At 47.0% G+C, this 19701-nt stretch overlaps 1 protein-coding gene across 1 annotated transcript in view; it reads left to right on the top strand.

Annotated features, from left to right (window-relative positions):
* Positions 1–2355: 2355 nt before the first annotated feature.
* ABHD17C (abhydrolase domain containing 17C, depalmitoylase) overlaps positions 2356–19701 on the top strand; it is a 133820-nt gene continuing 116474 nt past the window's right edge. The window contains exon 1 of the mRNA XM_085644717.1: positions 2356–4040. Coding sequence (XP_085500843.1) covers positions 3571–4040 — 470 coding nt within the window. The 5' untranslated portion in view covers positions 2356–3570. The remainder of the gene's footprint in view (positions 4041–19701) is intronic.

Raw genomic sequence — 19701 nt, forward strand, 5'->3', positions numbered from 1 at the left:
CCACTCAGTAAGAAGGATCAATAACAAGATAGAGAGGTTGTTTAGGTCTCCTCAGTTACAGACGATCGCCCACGGGTGCATCAGGGGGGATCCGTGTTTCTTAAAAACGGTGTCCACTTATCAAAGGTAGGTAATGCAATCCTCTCAGAGAATTTGCTGGCATGGTTCGTGGGCTTGAGAAGCAGGGCATGACCTCCTAGTTAGCCTAGTGGGGGGGCCAGATAGTCAGGCAACTATGCTGGCCTGTGGCGGTAAGGTCATGATTGGTGAGCAGTAAATTTAAGGTCCTTAGGGGGCGGCGCCATTCTTGAATGGGGTCGCCCAAGGGGGAGGGACAAGTCGTCCCTCCTAGAACTCCAGGGGCAGTTACAGCCTTTTTGGCTGGATGGGTGGGGGGGAGGAGGGTTACGCTTTTCCTAGGCTGGTTGGCCACCCCGCATGTGCACAATGGCGCCAGTAAAGGACGCAGAACTGCAAGGGCCCCTTATGGAGATTGTATACAGAGCGTACGGGGTAACCGGGGGGGGGAAGTACCCTCACGGTGAACGGGCCCTCTGCGTATGCGCACTCTGGCGGGAGGACGGCTTAATTGATAAGGATCTGACACCAGTTATTGACCTTCCTGTTGGCTCAAACATGGATACGCAGAAAATAATTGCCATTATGATTATTGATAATGTTATGCTTAGATTCGGATAGGAATAACTTGTATTAGAGTTACGTTAAGGATAGCCATCTGACATCTGTACATATCAAATGTAATCAATGTCAGTTGTATGTTTTTCTGCGTAATTGTGTAAATATTGTTATTATTAATTGTTTAATTCTTTGTTAATAAATACGGCCGGGGGGTTATCTACGACCCCCTTTTCCAAAGAAGCTCTTGTTCTTGATATTATGTGGGTCTTGACAAGGGAGGAGGGGGTATAGGTAGTACCAGGCCATATAGAAAAGGCGGGCCGGCATCGGACACGCCAATAATATGGCGGTCCTGCCGGCCCCCGACGACCGGGGAGGCGGGCCTGTCACGCACCGCAGTGACGCGACAGGTGCGCCTCCACCATTATTAATCATTGGTTATGGGTCGTGAAGTGAATCACTTCTGGGTCGCGCAAGTGGCCAGCACCAGGCCGGCTAGAACCGGTCTGGGCTATTGGTGGGCATAAAAGGCTGGGGAGCAGAGGAATCTTCATCTTTGCCTTCTGCACTCCCCAGCCTGTAGAGCAACCTCGCTAGGAGGCTGCTATTTAATTGTCCCCACCCACCATCCCCTAAAGCAGAGGTTGTGTAGTGTATGATTTCTTTCCGTTTTAGGTTGTGTTATGTTCAAGTAACATGTTTTTTCCCTTTTTAAAGGTAAAATATTGTTGTATTTTTAGTGCGATTCCACGGTCAGGCGGTAAGGTCATGATTGGTGATCAGTAAATTTAAGGTCCTTAGGGGGCGGCACCATTCTTGAATGGGGTCGCCCAAGGGGGAGGGACAAGTCGTCCCTCCTAGAACTCCAGGGGCAGTTACAGCCTTTTTGGCTGGATGGGTGGGGGGGGGAGGGGGGAGTTACGCTTTTCCTAGGCTGGTTGGCCACCCCGCACGTGCACAATGGCGCCAGTAAAGGGTGCAGAACTGCAAGGGTCCCTTATGGAGATTGTATACAGAGCATACGGGGTAACCGGGGGGGGGTAGGGGGGGAAGTACCCTCACGGTGAACGGGGTCCTCTGTGCATGCGCACTCCGGCGGGAGGGCGGGCTTAATTGATAAGAATCTGACACCAGTTATTGACCTTGCCGTAGGCTCAAACATGGATACACAGAAAATAATTGCCATTATGATTATTGATGATGTTATGCTTAGATTCGGATAGGACTAACTTGTATTAGAGTTATGTTAAGGATAGCCATCTGACATCTGTGCATATCAAATGTAACCAGTGTCAATTGTATGTTTTTCTGCGTAATTTTGTAAATATTGTTATTATTAATTGTTTAATTGTTTGTTAATAAATACGGCGGGGGTTATCTATGGCCCCCTTTTTCAAAGAAGCTCTTGTTCTTGATATTATGTGGGTTTTGACAAGGGAGGAGGGGGTATAGGTAGTACCAGGCCATATCCGTTGCTTGAAGTTTTATTGTTTTCATAATGAACAGAACTTAATTTCGGTCTGAAAATGAGCTTCGGGAGGGTGCGGCGCAAAGACATACGGAGGCGTTATATGAATGCTGCAAAACAGCACCTGAGTGCGACAAGAAGCAGAACGGGAGATCTCACTATTGCGTCGGTTTTCAGACTAGGCACGCAAACGTAAAAATGTAAGCACGCTGCGAACTATTAAATGACACATGTTCTTCTCTCTCTCTCTCCATGGCCGGTCCCTCCTTCTCCTGATGGGGGCAGCACTGCTCTGTTCTCCAGCTCTATGTGTTTCTCTCGCTCGCTTCTCCTTGTTTGTTTCTGTTGTTGGAGCCGGATATGTTGCTAGGCCGTAGTCGCCGCTGACCTCGAATGATGGGTATCTATCTGTCCAGGTACCACCGCATCATGACAGCGGTGCCCTATCCGTAAGCTGGGGGCTCGTCACTACTCCTAGTGCCGCAACCGGCACCCTTGTCTTGTGTATTGGCACTGGTCTCTAGCCGCCCCTACTATCTTCTCGACTACGGTCTCCCAGCATCTGGGTGCTCACCCCGCACAAAAGAGCCCGCTCATGCTCCGAGCATCCGCCGGCGGAGGTAACACTACAAGCCCCACCACCCCTCCCTCTCTCGTCGCTCCCGCCCTGACCACTCCCCCCCCCCCCCACAGAGTGTCTTCCATCCCGCTGTCGCTTGTTAGTCACCTGTCGACCTCTCCAGATCCCTAATTCTGACCTGGGGCAATATCTTTACGTTCATAAACCTTGCACTTGTCCTGTGTTCTCTCCCTCGCCGTACCTCAGGTACTTGTCTTGAACCCCCTGCTCCATTGGTTGATGTTGGGGACCCCCGTACGCACCGGTGTCGGGGTGCTCCCGTGTCCGCTGCCTTGGGGTCAGCCCTTCCCGATGTCGGGTGTTTGTTCCTTGGTGTAGTGTCTTGGGTAGCCACCCGGGTGAGGAGCATCAGTGTTCGCTTCCCTTTGGTATGCTTGCGCCCTTCCCCCGCTCGTGTTTGATTCCCACCCGTACTGAGGTGAACATCCACTCGCAGTGCCCTCCGGTGGCTACCACAGTTGTCTCGCTCCTGGCCTTCTACATATACCCCTAACCTCTTGACCTCCACCCTGGGTGTCTGATACGCCTATCGCCCTCGCCTAGTGCAGCCCCCAGCCCTCTCTCGTCTCTGGTATCGGTGCTTGGCCAGCAGTTCATGCGCCTGTATGAGTGACGTTTTACTAGGGAAACCGCAATAGGTCCAATTTTGCCAATTCCCTCTGGTCCTCCCCCACAGCATATGCCCCGGAATCCCACCTTCCTGGGCCTCTGGCATGAGTAGCATCGTGCTGTTGTATATCTTCTGCTAGCCCGTCTTCTAACCCTAGGCTCTCCCGCACCAACAATCCCTGGCTTGCCCCCTACACCTGCCTCCCCCTCCGGGATGAGCGGCTTCTCGCTGGGGGAGCTGTGCTGGCTCTTCTGCTGCCCACCCTGCCCCAAACGGATCGCCGCCAAGCTAGCCTTCGTGCCACCGGAGCCCACTTACACAGTGCGTGAAGAGGAGGGTCCGGGCGAGGTCTGCTCCCTGGAGCTCTCCCCGCGCGCGGACTGGCCTTACTCGGCCCAGGAGTTGACCGCCCTGGAGGTGAGCCGGGCTCGCACGGCCCGAGGGAGCCGCCTGGGCCTGCTGCTGGTGCGCTGCGCGCCAGGGGCCCGCTACACCCTGCTCTACTCGCATGGCAACGCCGTAGACCTGGGTCAAATGTGTGGCTTCTACATCGGTCTGGGGTCCCGGATAAACTGCAACGTCTTCAGCTACGACTACTCTGGTTACGGGGCGAGCAGTGGCCGACCTTCCGAGGAGAACCTGTATGCGGACATGGAGGCAGCATGGGGGGCGCTGAGGGAGAGGTGAGGGGCTCCACTGATTTCACCTCAACAAATCACCCGCATGTACATCCACATACAGATGGGAATCTGAAATCAGGCTAAAATGTATATTCGTAATGTGCATTTCTGGTGTGCATCTATTAATTTTTTAGGTGAGGTATTCATTTAGAAAACCCACTGGTAAAGTTTCCTTTGACTTAATTTTCACATTTAAGCTTTGCTGTCTCTTTTTGTGTCTGACTATTCTAGGCCAGTTTGTAGTGTGACACATACTCTGCCTTCACACAGTGGCCTGGATCACGGTTCCTCTTTAAGTATCTGGACAGGGCTTCCTGGTTCACATCTAAATATCTGGGCATGTGCCGTAATGGTTGTCAAAGTATCCGTTCAAAATCCTGGATTAAAAATCCGGTTCTGTTTGTCCGATTGTTATGTTAAGTGCAATTTATAGAGCACGCTAACACCAAAGGCTTCATGGCGCTTTAAGACAGAGTGAGTGAGAGGGAAGCGTGAGTGACGATGTTTTTAACCAAGGGGTGGGAAGAGGTGAGTTTTGAGTGATTTTCTGAAATTCAGGAGGGAAGGGCTGGATTTGATGGAAAAAGGGAGAGGATTCCAAAATCTGGGAGCTAGGTGGGAGAAGCGACGACCACCAAATTTCTTGGTTTTGGCTTTGGGGGTGACTAGCAGATGAAGGTGGGCTGATCGAAGGTTGCGCGTTGGTCGATGGGGAGTGATTAGGGATTTGAGAAATGCGGGGCCGGCGCAGTGGAGGGCCTTGAATGTGAGGCAGGCCACCTTGAAAGCTGCCCTTTGGCTTATTGGTAGCCAGTGCAGGCTGTGAAGTAGAGGTTTTGCCGATTGCCATCTAGGAGTTTTATGAATGAGGCGGGCCGCTTGGTTCTGGACAACCTGAAGGCGGTGCAGCAAAGATTGTGGGAGACCGTGGTAGAGGGAATTTGAAAAGTCCAGACGAGAAAGTACTAGTGAGATGACGACCTGGGTGAGTGCGGCAGGCGGAAGTAGGTGGCGAACTTTGCGGATCTTCCGGAGCTGGTACATACAAGATGAGATGACCGCACCCACTTGAGCTTTGAGAGAAAGTTCGGTGTCGATAATCACACCCAAGCTCTTCACTGATTTGACCGGGACTGGGGGGGGGGGGGGCTAGCTCAGGGGGCCAGAACTGCGAACCCCAGTGAGCATGGCTGAGTCCGGGGAGAAGGAGCTCGGTTTTCCCGGGGTTCAGTTTTAGCTGATTCAAGTTCATCCAATGTTGGATATGGATCATAACAATTTGAAATGTATTGATGGCATGAGGTGAGTTTAGAGGGAGGACAATCTGTAAATCATCGGCATAGTTTTAAACAGTAATGTCCCATTTCTGAAGTGAGTGGATCAAGGGCCGGAGGTATAGGTTGAACAGGAGTGGTGAAAGGGAGGAGCCCTGAGGGACTCCACAAGTCGTGGGGTTTTTTGTTGTGGTATAGGGGCCCAGGCGGACAGCCTGTGTTCTTCCGGTCAGAAAGGACTCGACCCACTTAAGGGCGGTACCTTGGATGCCTGCCTGTCTGACACGGTGGAGAAGGATGTTATGGTCCACCGTGTCGAACGCGGCCGACAGGTCCAGGAGTACAAGGGCTTGGGGGATCCCTGCGTCCGCATTACTCCTAAGCGTGTCCAGGACTGCCAGAATGACGGCCTCAGTAGAGTGGGCAGGTCTGAAGCCAGCTTGGTTAGGCTCAAGGTGGCAAGAAGATTCAATAAAATTAGACAGGCATCGGGTGACATGGGCCTCCATTAATTTGGAAAAGTAGGGAAGGAGGGAGATGGGACGATAATTGGATGGTTCCGCGGGGTCAGCGGCAGGTTTTTTGAGGAGGGGCACTAGGATGGCCTCCTTGAGAGAGCTAGGAACGATGCCGCTGCTGAGTGAGCCATTCAGCAGGGTTAGGAACGATGCCGCTGCTGAGTGAGCCATTCAGCAGGGTTAGGATACAATCAGGTAGATTGAGGCAGATATTCTGTAAGACAAATGGCGGACAGCAGTCGTTAGGGGAGCCAGATTTGACACGAGTAGCGAGTTCCGCTAATGAGATAGGGTTCAGAGCCGGGAAGGTGGTAAGAGTCAGGGGGTTGTTGGAGGAGGTGTCCGAAGTGTGTGGCTGGGATGGGGAAGGGATAGAGTTTTTAATTTTTATGATTTTTTCCACAAAGAAGAGGTTGAGAGTGTCACATGTTTCTTGAGTGGGGGTCTGGGCTGGGAGGGTTCTGTCGTCTGTGGTGAGTTCATTCATGACTTTGAACACCTCCTTTGATTTATTAACCGCAGACGAGATCCTATTGGAAAAATGTTCCGATTTTGCTAGGGTAATGTCAGTTTTGTATTCTTTGCGTGTAGCCATGTAAGACAACCTGGCTAAGTTAGAATAATCGCATCTCCAGATTCGTTCCAGCTGGCGCGTTTTTAATTTGTGATGCTTGAGGTCATCAGAGAACCACCTATGGGAGTTATGATGCCTAGTGCGGGGGAATTTGGTAAGGGGGGCAAACTGGTCGCTGGCTGACCTCAGCCAGGAACAGATGTCATTTTCTATAACGTCGATGTTGTCAGTGGGATTAAAGACTGGGCGGGTGTCGGCCAGGGTAGTGAGAAAGCCCTGGGAATCATATGTGCTCCATTTCCGTGAGGAGCCACCAGCCATCAGAGGAGCAGGAATCCGGCCGACAACAGTGATGGAAGTGTCAACTAAATGATGGTCTGACCAGACGCAAGGGGATATTGCTGGCTGAGACAGAGCCAGATTGCAGGTCCAGATCTGGTCCAGGATATGGACCTTGATATGAGTGGGTCGGGTGACCTGTTGGATAAGGTTTAAGCTGTTGAGAGACTCAAAGAGCTCAATAGCATGGGGGCCGGCGTTGGCATCGTTGAACCAGTAGTTCAGGTCGCCGAAGAGGGCGAAACTGGAGTGTTGCGTTAGTAGATTGGATAGCTGTTCGCTCATGATGGTAGAGAAGGGTGGCATAGGATGTGGAAGCCGGTATAAGAGGAGGAAGGTGAGGGCACCGGCGTCAGTTTCCAAGCTAACCAGCAAGTTGTCCACCTCTGGAAGGGGGAGGGAGTAAGAAGAAGTAGAGTTCTTAGATATGATGGCTGCCACCCCACCCCCGGGCCGGTCACCGGGGCGATCGGCGTGGAGGATGTAGTAGTCAGGGAGGAAGGCCGCCAGAATATCTGGGAGGGATTCTGATGTTAACCAAGTTTCCGTTAGCAGGAGTATGTCAGGGTTGTTATTAGACAACAGGATGTCAATGTCCTCGTGGTGTTTTACTAAAGAGCGGGTGTTCAGATATGACACCCTGATGGAAGTGGCGTTCCTGGTCGGTTTAACTGTAGGAGTGCGTCCACATGGAGAGAGTAGAGCAGGGCGCATAAGGCCGGCTGTGTGTATACGGCTGTGGGAATTAGGAGACACCGGGGGGGCAAGATGCTGTAGGTCTTTGAGAGCTTGTGCTGAGTATGAGATGGGACGGCAAGCATGGTTTGCCCTAGGGCCCGGCCTGGCGCGGACGGGCGCAGACGGGCTTTCCTTTGGCGCGCCTTCGGCGCGCAAGCGGTGCGCCCGCTGCGCGTCCGAAAGATGCACATGATTTATGGGTCTGGAAGGGCGGTGGCGGGGGTGTGGCCTCTGAAGGGGGCGTGGCCTGCGGCCTCGCCGACATGGCTGCAGGAAGAGATTGTTTGCTCTGGGGGCCTCGGCAGCGCTAGATCCACTGCGCGGAGCACAACCGGAGCAGAGTAAGTGACACGTGCAACAAGTTAAAGTGACAATCAAATTATTCGTAAATGTTTTAAAAAGAAGTAAAAACGCACTCGGCTTCCGCCTCGAGCTCGGTTCAGTCTTCATGACAGGCGCTTGTATTCAGCGTCTCTTTATAGGGCGGCGGCGGGGGCGTGGCCTCTGAAGGGGGCGTGGCCTGTGGCCTCGCCGAGATGGCGGCAGGAAGAGATTGTTTGCTCTGGGGGCCTCGGCAGCGCTAGATCCACTGCGCGGAGCACAACCGGAGCAGAGTAAGTGACACGTGCAACAAGTTAAAGTGACAATCAAATTATTCGTAAATGTTTTAAAAAGAAGTAAAAACGCTCTCGGCTTCCGCCTCAAGAGCTCGGTTCCGATTGTGTACAGTAATCACACATTAATACACTTACCACTGTACTCTTTGATGTAGCAAAAAAGGCCACTTTATTAAGACAGGTATACAGCATAAACTTCATTGATACAACAAGGTAAACAATTCAACCTCACTAATACATGAAAAAAATAGCTAAACATTCCCTCTACCCTTAAATATCCCCAAAAGTTCAACATTGCTTCTATAAATCCCAAGGACTTCACCTTTACCCATTATTCTTTCCTTCGCCACCTTTTCCTTGCATACCCCCATCTCACGCTCTACCCCACCCCTCCATCAAGTATCCTCAAGCGATCTGGTACTGTGCTGGTCCAAGCCACATAATTTACTCTTCACCTCCCCTGCTTTCCGCCCACCCCCCCAAGAGGCATGGATAAGCCCGCTCCAGACTGCCCCCCCTCCCCTCAACCGCCTCACTAAATTTAAAGCTATGACCTGTTTTACTGTGGCAGTAAAGACATAACTCTTTTAACAATGTCAGATTACTCGGGCCACTACAATTTGGCCAGATCATTGACATTATTACATGACCAGTATTGCAATTAAAACAATATTGCATAACTGCATTTACTGAAAAGCAAACTAGGGAGGGTGGGTGTTCCAAAAACGACCTCAACACCTAGGCACTACCTCAGCTGCTAACTTCCCGTCCAAACCTTGTATTATAAACCTACAGCTAAGCCCCGCCCCCTTAACCTACCTGAACCTATCTGTGACCGTGGCCCGTTCCATCGTGCAAAGTTACCCAGGAGGAGTCCGGCTCGCGCCACGCTCCCCCCTCATTCTTGCTAGGACCTGACAAGAACTTTCGGTAGATCCGGGCTTCGTTCACACACTGGTGGATGCGGACCTGGTTTCCATATAAAAGGTGAAAATCACCGGTGGAAGATTGAGCTCCGGGGACGCTGCATGTCTCGGGCATGGACTCAGACCTGGAGGAACTCACCTGGACCAGCGGGGTCCTACCTAAAGTATCACGTAACACACAACACAACTCTATGGAAGTTCATTAGGGGGGTATCATGCAAGGTTTGATTGCTCACAGTGCTGAAGTTAGTAGATGAAAAGACAGAGGTCAAAGTCGCCTCTGTTCTGAAAATTGTCAGCCTTCTGAATGGTCACTGTATCTAAGCTGCAAAGTGTCTGAGCCCAGTCCTACACTTGGGCGTTGTACGTCATTATGTATGTCCTTCAAGCGTCTAGTTTGTATTTGGTGATCTCATCCACTCCTCACTATCCATTATTTAACCTCTCTTTAATTTTTTTTATTTAATAGAACGAGGTATATGTTTGTGGTAGTCTGAAAACAGCAGTGCATGTAGTGTTTGTTTATAGTATCATCATTGATATAGAAAACAGTAGGGGTGGGCAGAATTTGCATAGTCGCGCTACGCAAAGCTCCGCAAAACGGTAAAAAAACTCCGCGAGCACGCAGAAATTCCGCAAACGCGGATTTGTTGTTCGCGATGCTTTTTTCCTGTTCGTGAACGCTGTTTGCGTGCTCGGGGTAAATATCTCGCTAACAGGCATTTTGAGAACGCAAACAAGCAAAAAATTCCGCGGAACGCAGAATTTTGGGCAATCCCGCATTCTCCGCGGAACGCGAAATTACCCAAATTCTGCGAACGGAACGGAATTTACCGCCCAGGCCTAGAAAATAGACCACTATCTGTTTTCATCATGCACTTACAGTGGACATTAAGTGTCTTAGTGCAGTAGCCTTTATGACATGACTGTGTTGTCTCATTTTAATTTTAACTCCAGGTACATCGCGAGACGACTGTTGTTTAACAGCAATTTCTTTGAAGATTATTTTTTTTTTTTTTTGTGTGCAGATCAAAAAATCTAATTTCAAACTCAGTCTCATAAACACCAATGTAAAAAGTGCCTTTTGTGTCATTGATGGGTTTAGGCACTCAATAACTAATCATATATATATATATTTGGGGGAGTTTTGTGTAGCGCGAACTAGACCAGAAGGTATCAGAGCCCTTTACATGAGCACCAGTTGTGTTACAGAGGGACATTTTCATTTTTATTGTTAGTCTCAGGGAGAATGAGTGATTTGCTCAGAATCATAGGATGTGGAGTGTCCCTGTTGAGACTAGAACCCATGTCCCCCAGCTCCAGGTCTACAGCTCTATCCTTTAGGCCACATCCTCTCTCCTAATATGCAACATGTCACTCATCATTGCGCTAATGCTCCATTGACACATTCTTGCACCCACCTACTGACACAACCGCAATGAAACACATAGTAAACTACATATATAATATAAATTAATAGAATACAAGAGAAAAGAAAACATGCTGCTGTTTAAACATGGTAGACATTAATACATGGTTTTCACTATAAGTAGGACCTACTTGTTTTTTCATAAGATTTCATTGTAAAAAGATCTTACCTAAGTTACATGACATGGCGTTTCCCAGTTAACATTTAGGCCTCTAGCCTTTACCAATGGGTTGACACTATATAAAGCATAGGCCTACTGAAGTGTGCATATGGTGGCAACCATCAGGCATACATTTATAAGGTTATAATTATGTACACAGCTGCAGTTGGCCAAACAATATACAACTCCTCTCGGTAGAGCCTAAAAAGAATCATCACAGTAACATTCTAATAAGTAAGCTGCAGCTCCTACCTACCGCTGCTCTGCACTTTACTCCTGTGCTCTGATGCTGACTACTTTGCTTATGTGCTGTTTTAATTACCTCGAATTTGTAAAGCGCTCAGCTACCTCCGAAGTGGTTTCCCGGCGCTGGGGGACCTCGGGAAGATCAAGCGAGCTATTGCCCAGAGTCACATGGTGCTGGGCTGACCTGCCGCCGGCGCTGGGGATCGAACCGTGAACCCTGTGGTCCAGAGTCAGGCACCCTGACCGCTGCCCCACACCTCTTTCACGGTTGTGCACAATTTTAAATGGTTTTTAACTGCATGTTTTATCGGATCTCTCTTTCCCTCCCCTTGCTGGGATTTTAACCTTGTGTGCTTATCTGCAGTATGCAGTTTCGGGGCTCTTCCCCCGCCCCCTGGTCCACATCAGCTGATTGAGTGGAGAGAGTCTCTTTCACGGGGAGGAGGATTTCCTGGTGTCTTACTCACTTCCGGTGGGCCATCTCTGTGCCGCCATCTTGGAGCGTGACCAATATCGAGGCTACATTTCCTCTATAAATGGGCTAATGCTGCCGACGCGTGCAGCGGGCGCGCCAGGCGTCCTCTTCCGGACAGCGGCCAGGGCCAGTCATGCTGCCCAAAATCCCTCTGGAGGCCCGAGCGGCTGGGACAGAGATGAGCTTTTAGCGTTAAGACCTCCCATCTGCCATGGTCAAACGTGCTCGCTGCTCAGTGTCCATGATGGGCCCTTTTACTGCTCTTGCTGCAATTTCTCCCTTATCCCTGGCAGCACACCCCGAATGCCCTGGGACTGAAAAGCCTGCCTCATTAATTGCAGGTCGCTTCCAAAACACGCACTTGACATTCACCAATCCCCAAAATTGGGACCTTATGTTACTGACGGAGACGTGGCTGCACGAAGACTCTAACCCGGCTGTAGCCTTAGCTATTCCTCAGGGCTATCGTACAGTCTGTGCGAATAGACGAGATAACAAAACTGGGGGTGGCCTGGCGATTATCCACAAAGACATTTGGGTCAACTACTCACTTTGGGCAGATAGGCAGTATCGAAGGACTCCCCTTTTGCATAATTCTGTCCTCTTCAGAATCCTTTGCGGGGCTCCTTCTCTATAGGCCCCCGGGCTGTGGCCATAGTTCCACCCCCATTTTGGCAGACTATATCGCCCAGGCTAGCACCCGCTACTCTAATTTCACAGTTTTAAGCGACCTTAACCTCATGTTGATGATCCCGCTTGTTCTCCTAGCACAAATTTTGAATCATCAATGGCGGGTTTGAACCTGACCCAACTGGTCTCCTCTCGCTAGCAGGCCATATACTGGACCTTATCTGCTCCAATTTACCGGAGGTTACTGTAAATATGTCCTCCCCGGTGATTTGGTCGGATCATCTTTTGATCCCCTTCCAAGTACACCTGAAAGCCAGGGCCAGGGCCAGGGTTACCTCTCGCTCTAAGGAATTGAGGAGGAACTGGAGTAGGCATTGCAAATTTGAATACCTGGTTTACACAGGCCCTGGATAAAATTGCGCCACTGAAGCTTGAAAGCTTATCCAGAGCTACCCCCTCCGCTCCTTGGCTTACCGTGGACATTCGTGGTAAAAAAAAAAAGCGACTGTAAAAAAAGGGAGCATAAGTGGAGAAAATCTTACGCCACGGGGGGATAAAAATGAGTATAGAACAGCTCTAAAAGAATACCGCAAACTGCTCATTATTAAGAGAAGAAACTTCTTCGCCGATCGGATAGCCAGGGCTAGGAATTCCTCTAGGGAAGTTTTTAAGGTGTTGAAATTTTTCACCAACCCCACAGCACTTCAGAATCCTGTGGTTTCCTCTCTAGAGATGTGTAACAACAATCTTTCACATTTCTTTGAGGAGAAAATATCACAGATCTATGCCTCATTCCATGTAGACCGTTTTCTTAGGGGGGTAAGACGCTATCTGTGCCCTGAGCTAGCACCGGCCAGTATTATTTGAGTTCACCATGATTCCTGTTGAGGCCTCCCTGGTTGAATTTCAGAAGTGCAAATCTGGGTCACCTAGTGATCCCTGGCCAGCTAGACACTACAGCGGGCAGTCAGAATGGCTTAATCCCCACTTTAATGCCATCTGGAATTCCTCATTCAGGCTAGGGGTCTTTCCATCTGCCTGGAAATATGCGTTTCTCCTCCCCATAGTGAAGAAACCTATAGCTGACCCGGAAATCGCCTGTAACTTCAGGCCCATCTCTCTTCTGCCGGCCCCTGTGAAAATCTTAGAGAAATTTTCAAATAAGCAGTTGGCTGCCTTTGTTGAAGCTAATCGGCTTCTGCATGATTCTCAGTCTGGTTTTCGCTCCGGTTACAGCACCGATTGAGATGGCTGATGCGATTCAATGGGTGGTGGATGGGGGTGCGGTGTCCATGTTGGTGCTACTTGACCTGTCAGAAGCGTTTGACACGGTGTCCCATTCCATTCTGCTTGATCGGCTTAAACAAATTGGCATCTGTGGGACGGCGCTGGACTGGTTCACGTCTTACATTTAGTGCAGAGACCAACAGGGATTTCTACACCCTTTCTCCTCTGAGGCAAACCCTCTAAGATGGTGGTGCCCCAGGGCTCAGCCCTGAGTCCTCTCTTATTTAATATCTGTCTGGCTCCTTTGGCTGAACTCATCGCTAACACAGGGATCAAGGTGATATCCTACGCGGATGACACCCAACTGATGTTTTCCTTTAGTGAAGTGTCGGCATCCGCCTTTGACTCTTTTAAAGAGTGCCTTAAAAATATCTCCACCTGGATGAGCAGCAATTTTTTAAAGCTCAATGCCGACAAGACGGAGGTTCTGTTTTTCAACCAAGCAGTCCCTCCCCCAGAGACCTTGTGGTGGCCGGTTGAATTGGGAACAGCTCCCACCCCTGAGGATCTTACGAAGTGGGGGGGGGGGGCAGGTCTTGACCTGCCCCCCCCCCCCCCCCCAACTTCGTAAGATGCACTCTGAACGGGAGTTTAGAAAGGCCTTGAAGACCTGGCTGCTCAGCCGCAGAGACTAGTTCCCCGCTAGCATGGCTACGATGTTATCCACTTTAGCGCTGGGACACCTCAGTTGAGGTAGCTGCGTGCTCTAAAAAATGTCTCTTATTATTCTTCTTCTACTCCCTGGGTTTGTCAGAGTGCATGACCAACACCAAAACCCTTGCCTACTACGGTAATCTGTGAGATTACATGTGACAAATACCTTGCTACTGCCTGTGACATACTGTGATAACAATTCACTGTTAGAGGCCTATTGGTTTTGCCATATGCCTTAATAAAAGAAGCCAGGCCTACTATCTTAGTAATCACGTTTTATTATCAACAGGTCAGACCGATCGTATCTGGCATATCATATCCCTGCACTCCAGTCAAGCCTATACAAGTCCATACCAGCTCATGCCTACTGTACTAAGTGTAAGCTCTCCCCTAAGGTAACCTACAGCATATAGTCATAAAAGTTCAAATATATAGTTTTACTGTTGGCAAAATACTATCTCTCCTAAAAGAGCCTTACAAGGATTATTGTAGTATATATCTTCTATCCCCTTAGTTTGTTGAGGTGGATCACCAAAACCCTTCCCTACTATGGTAATTTGGGAAATTCATGCAAGTCAATTGTGTCAAATACGTGGTTTTCACAAGTAGATTAAGACTACTAGCTTTGCCTTAAGGTTACATAATAAACAGATCAAACTTATGAAATCTGACTTGACTTTTCCAAATGAACCAAGGAAGCCATTGCCATTGGCTAGAGTGAGTGGGTGAGCCAACAAATTAACAGGGAAGAGCGGAGCTTAGGGTCTGTGTGGGCTATAAACCCATGCACAAGCAGAGGCCATCAACTGTGCAAAGAACACCATACAAAAATATGATAAAGACTCTTCAAAATATATATATAATTTTTTTCTTTAACATACAGAGACGTTTCATCATGGTACATCAGTTAATATCACTGAATTGTAAGGCATTTATTAAAAGTGACCGTTTTTAAACATGGACTTAAAAATATTCATTCCACTCCCACTGTGCCATGATGACAATGCCATTAGTGACTTAAGACTAAAGTCAGTTGTCATGTGCAGCCTATATGGGAGCTAGATTTTTAAGTCGAGAAATATTAAATTCTATTTAAATCAGGCGTGAGAGGTGCTTGTATAGCTGACATATTTCAAAGTGTTCTCAAAATCAATAAGGAAAAAGGAAGCACAGTGAAGTTAAATATTTGCTTAAAATCACACAAATAGGTTAAGTGGGGAAGTCGGAAGCATCTTAGGTTTTCTCATTTCACATTGTGCCATTCAGCCACTAGATGTATATCTCTTTTGCTCTCCTGTTGAAATTAGAGGTTAATGGTTTTTCTTTAATTCCTGGTACATTAGGGTAGAGCGTAGGTGACCGGCAGAAGCCACGTGAATGCTCGGCTCATTTTTGAGCTTGAAGGTCCAAGAGGACCTTGAGCTGAGCCAGACTTCTGCCTCGAGCTTTTAGTGGCTTTCCTACCTCTGCCATTGGATTTACAGTTTTCGCAATACCAACCTATTCAAGTTTCACTTTATCTGGCAACAATTACAAATCTGCAAAAAAATACAGCTTGTAAAATAACATGCACCTTCTCTAAATAGTGCCTAAAAGAAGCATCAACGTGAAAACCCTCAGGGTTTGAAAGAGTTGGCGTAGCTAGTGCCAAAACCCTTACCTACTGTGGTAATCTGTGAGATTACATGTAACAATATACCATTCTGTGGACTGTAAAATAATGTGATAACCAACTGATGAAGGTTTACTGACTTTAGCAAATTCTTATCACAATTAATCAGCTACACCAACTGCCTTTGCCATAACTTTTCATAATAAACAGATGACCTATGGCGTCGGACATAACATTTCCGAGTGTGCTAGTCAGGCCTACAGTTTATCAGCATAACCAATTTAGACTTACTGTTTTGACTGTAAGCTTTTCCACAAGGCAATCATTGGACAACAGTCATAAATATACAAAACTACAGTTGGCTAAGTAAAATGCGCTCTCTCCTAAGAGGGCCTAACGGGAATTCTCACAGATAAAACTTCTATGTCCACGGTTTGTTACATGGGGTCACCAACACCACAACTATTGCCTTTTACAGTAAGCAGTGAGTTTCCATGTAGCAAAAAATCTACCTGAATGCTTTAACATAGAGTAATAACAATCCACACTCAAATGCCTGTTGACTTTAGCAAATGCTTTTCACATTAATTAAATCAGGCCTAGGGTCTTTTTCGTAACAGTCCATAATAAACAGATCAGGCATACAACCATGATCGTTGGCTTGCCACCATAACCAACCTATTCCTGTTCTATCGAGTATAATCTTAGCCACAAGGCAAAAAGTGGAATATAAGCAACGTTTTTAGAGGCAGGACACACATTTGGTCTCTTTCAAACACTATCCTCAGGAGAACCAACATGTGGGTGGATCCCATGCACAGCACTCAGTATACTATGAAAGCTCTTTGTTTTGTTCATCAGATAAGGTTCGGCGAAAGCCAGACCTAAAAATCCATGCATCTTAGTGTAGTCCTGGACATCCCATACTGCTCCCAAAATAAAAGCTGCATTCTGAAGTCCAAAGTTGCTTATTTTTGAAGATTTGAGGTGGGCAGGGTTGCTTGCTTTGACAAGATCCTGAAATGTAGTCTGTGATATTTCTATAAAGGGGTGTAGAGGCTGTGATTATTTTTCCATTGTGGGCTTTGTTAGAAATGGGTTGTGGCTGTTGTTTATATGAAAATCCAACAGGTTTGCTTTAGTTGTGTATTGATTTTCCAGTTTGTTTAAAAAATCTTGAGAAATGTGGTACATAACTTCTGTGCATTTTGGCTTACAGAATTCGTTTTTTTTAATAGAATTCTTTATTAGCACACTTTGCATTATTGATTTGATTGGAATAGCATAGTTGTTTTGCCTCTTTGATTATTGATTTGTATATTCTGTTGTATCTGTGTAGGCATATCTTGTCTTGACAGTTGTTTGTTTTGAGCCAGTCACGCCGAAGTTGAGCAATTTTTGTTATACGTCGATGTTTTCAGCGGAATTAGCAGATCAAAACCTTTCTGGAGCCAATCATAGGGTGTTAGTACAGAAATGATTGTGGCCAGATCTGTGTTTGAGGGATGCAGGTTTTCTAGTTGCTCCAAATGTAGCTTGTTCTAAGGTCAATATTAGTGGAGAGGAAGATGGTTTTAGTCTGTGTGAATTTTAGTGTCTTGTGTTGGAAGGCAACAAGGTAGTGATCTGACCAGGTGATTTGAGTAATTGGAGCGTGACTAGGTTGGTGAAAATTATATCTAATGTGTGTCCAGCGATGTGTGTGGGATTGCGAACCACCTGTTGTAGGTTGTGTGTGCCTCGGCCAGTGAGGATGTTTCTGGGGTGTGGCATATTAAGGTTTGTGGACCATATGTTGAGGTCACCTAGGGTGCATATGTTTGATTATATTGTAAAAAATTGTTGTAGTTGTATCTAGCTATATATCTAGGACTGTTCCATTGCTACAAGGTGGTCTGTAGAGAACATGGAAGTAACATGAAAAAGTTGGAAAAGAGTTGGATCTGACAAGGAGGGTCTCACGATCTTGTAAAGAAACATCCTCGGCTTTTTTGTAAGATTTTTTGTTTCTTTCAATATGATGGCTAAGTTGCCTCCTTTTTTGCCTATGCAATTTTTGTGTTATAGCTTGATATCTTGTAGGAAGAGCTTCATGCAATATCCTCACCCAGCCATGATTGTTATGTAAAGTAGATGAGGTTCTGTGTTTTTCAATAGCTTAAATATATGGTTCTTGTTTTTTTAACTGGAACAAGTATTTATTAGGTAGTGCAAATAATTTTGTTGGAGGTGGTGCTGCAGGAGGGTGAGTAATATCCTTTGAAGTTTGGGTGGTGTGCTCTGGATAGTGGTGTTAACTGTTGGAGGCCCGAAAAAAGTGTTTGTTTTTCAAAATCTTCCTCCAACAGGCTTAGAAGAAATTTTTTGGGTGGTTTGGTTGTGTGGGGGTTGTGGCGTAAGTGCTTGAAATTAAGAGGTTACGCTGTGGAGTTGTATGTGAAAAGTAGGTTTGTTTCGCGTATACAGCGGGATTCGAGGTTGTGAAGAGTGTTGTGGAGTTCCTTTCTTTTTCTGTATGTTGAAGGTGTGTGGCTGAGGGAGTGGTGGTGGGGCATGAGGGCCATCTGGTATGGCTCTGAATTGAACAATGGACGTGTGAGCCACTGTTTATTTGCTTGTGTATAGGGTTAGGGGTGCATTTGTTGCACAGGGAGTGCAAGGTAGAGATGGCTTTAAAGTGGTGTTTATTTTACTGGTGTTCAGAGAAAATTAGATGTATGTAGTTATGATAGGATGGTGGGGAGTTTTTGAATGTGAGATTTTCTTTAGGTGAATTTTGTATGTGTGTTTTTATTTTAGGGGGTATTATTATGTGTTGTGTTTGTGACTTGAGGTGTATGATTTGTGTGTGTGTGTGTGAATGATGAGTTGACTATGTTGTAGGGAGGTGGGATAGTGTTTGAGAGTAGTGTGTGTGTAGTGTGAGTGTAACACATGTTTTGAGAGATGGTTATAGGCTGGAAAGGGGATGTGTTAATGTGGTATGATATATGCTTGAAGAAAGGGTTTGGAGGGGTTGCAAGGACAATGCTAAGAGAAAGAAGAGGGTAGTGAAAATGGTTTGTATTGAACTGATTGGATTTTGTGAGATTGTGTGTTTTGTTTCATTGGTGTGTAAGCAAAATGTGTATTTGCCTGTGTTGTAGTACAGAGTTATGGTTTATCGATGAATGTGTGACTGAGGGGTACCAGGGTATGTTGGAATGAGTTGAACATCCGTATATAGTTTGAGTGGACGAAAGGTTCAGTAATTTTGTTTGTTGGTTAAGATTGGTACGCATTTGTTTTGTTTTCGTGTTCATAACTGTGTGTGTAGCTGTGTTTTGGAATTTATTGTAGATTGTGAAATGAGCCGCATCTTTGGCCCTAGGCCCAAACCGGTCCGAACAGGCCCACACAGGTGTCACCCTTGTCCTCTCTGACCGGAGCCTTGATGCCCAGGCTGAGACACGATGTACTGTACAGATGTAGATATAAAAATTGTTGTTCTTGCGCAAACATTTAAAAAAATCAGTGTTCTTCGGTCTATAAGAAATCTAGCTGTTAAAATGGCTGTTGTTTTTGCCAAAACTAAATTTGAGAATGTGACATTTGTACTATGCATACATTTTCTTTGATTTACTAATGGCAGATTGTTTGCTATACAAGTGCTAATAAAAAAAAAAAGACAGAGGATGTGACAGCGTCACAATGATGTGCCCACAAAAGATTTTGATGCAAGCTTTACAAATTCCTCTTTCAGCTAAGTGCGAACGTTGATACATCTTCTAAATGTTGGTATTCCAGCCCCCTGCCACGAAAGACTTGGTCAATGTGCCAACCCGAATCAGCAAAGCTGTTGCTTTGCATCCATTACACAACCCACCGAATAATATCTGAGCTCGATGTGTTTAGGAAGCATTGAGTTACATGAAATGTGACGAGGACAATTAGTGTAATCTCAAACATTAGGGAATAATTTATTTAAACAAGCATTGGCCAAGCCAATAGATCGCACCTATGAAAAAGCCTGTTGGCTTTTCTAGTGTCTTTTAGCCATGTTGTATAGCACCGGGGCTGTGCAGCTTGACTTTAAGTAAAGTTAGAAAAACAAGCATTTACAATGCAATAGGTCTCGCAAATGTTTGTTTAATAAGGAAATGTATCTCTCATAACTTGTCCACACCTATTTCCATTCATAAACAA

This window comes from Triturus cristatus, chromosome 3_1 (genome assembly GCF_964204655.1).
Source record: "Triturus cristatus chromosome 3_1, aTriCri1.1, whole genome shotgun sequence".
Taxonomy (NCBI): domain Eukaryota; kingdom Metazoa; phylum Chordata; class Amphibia; order Caudata; family Salamandridae; genus Triturus; species Triturus cristatus.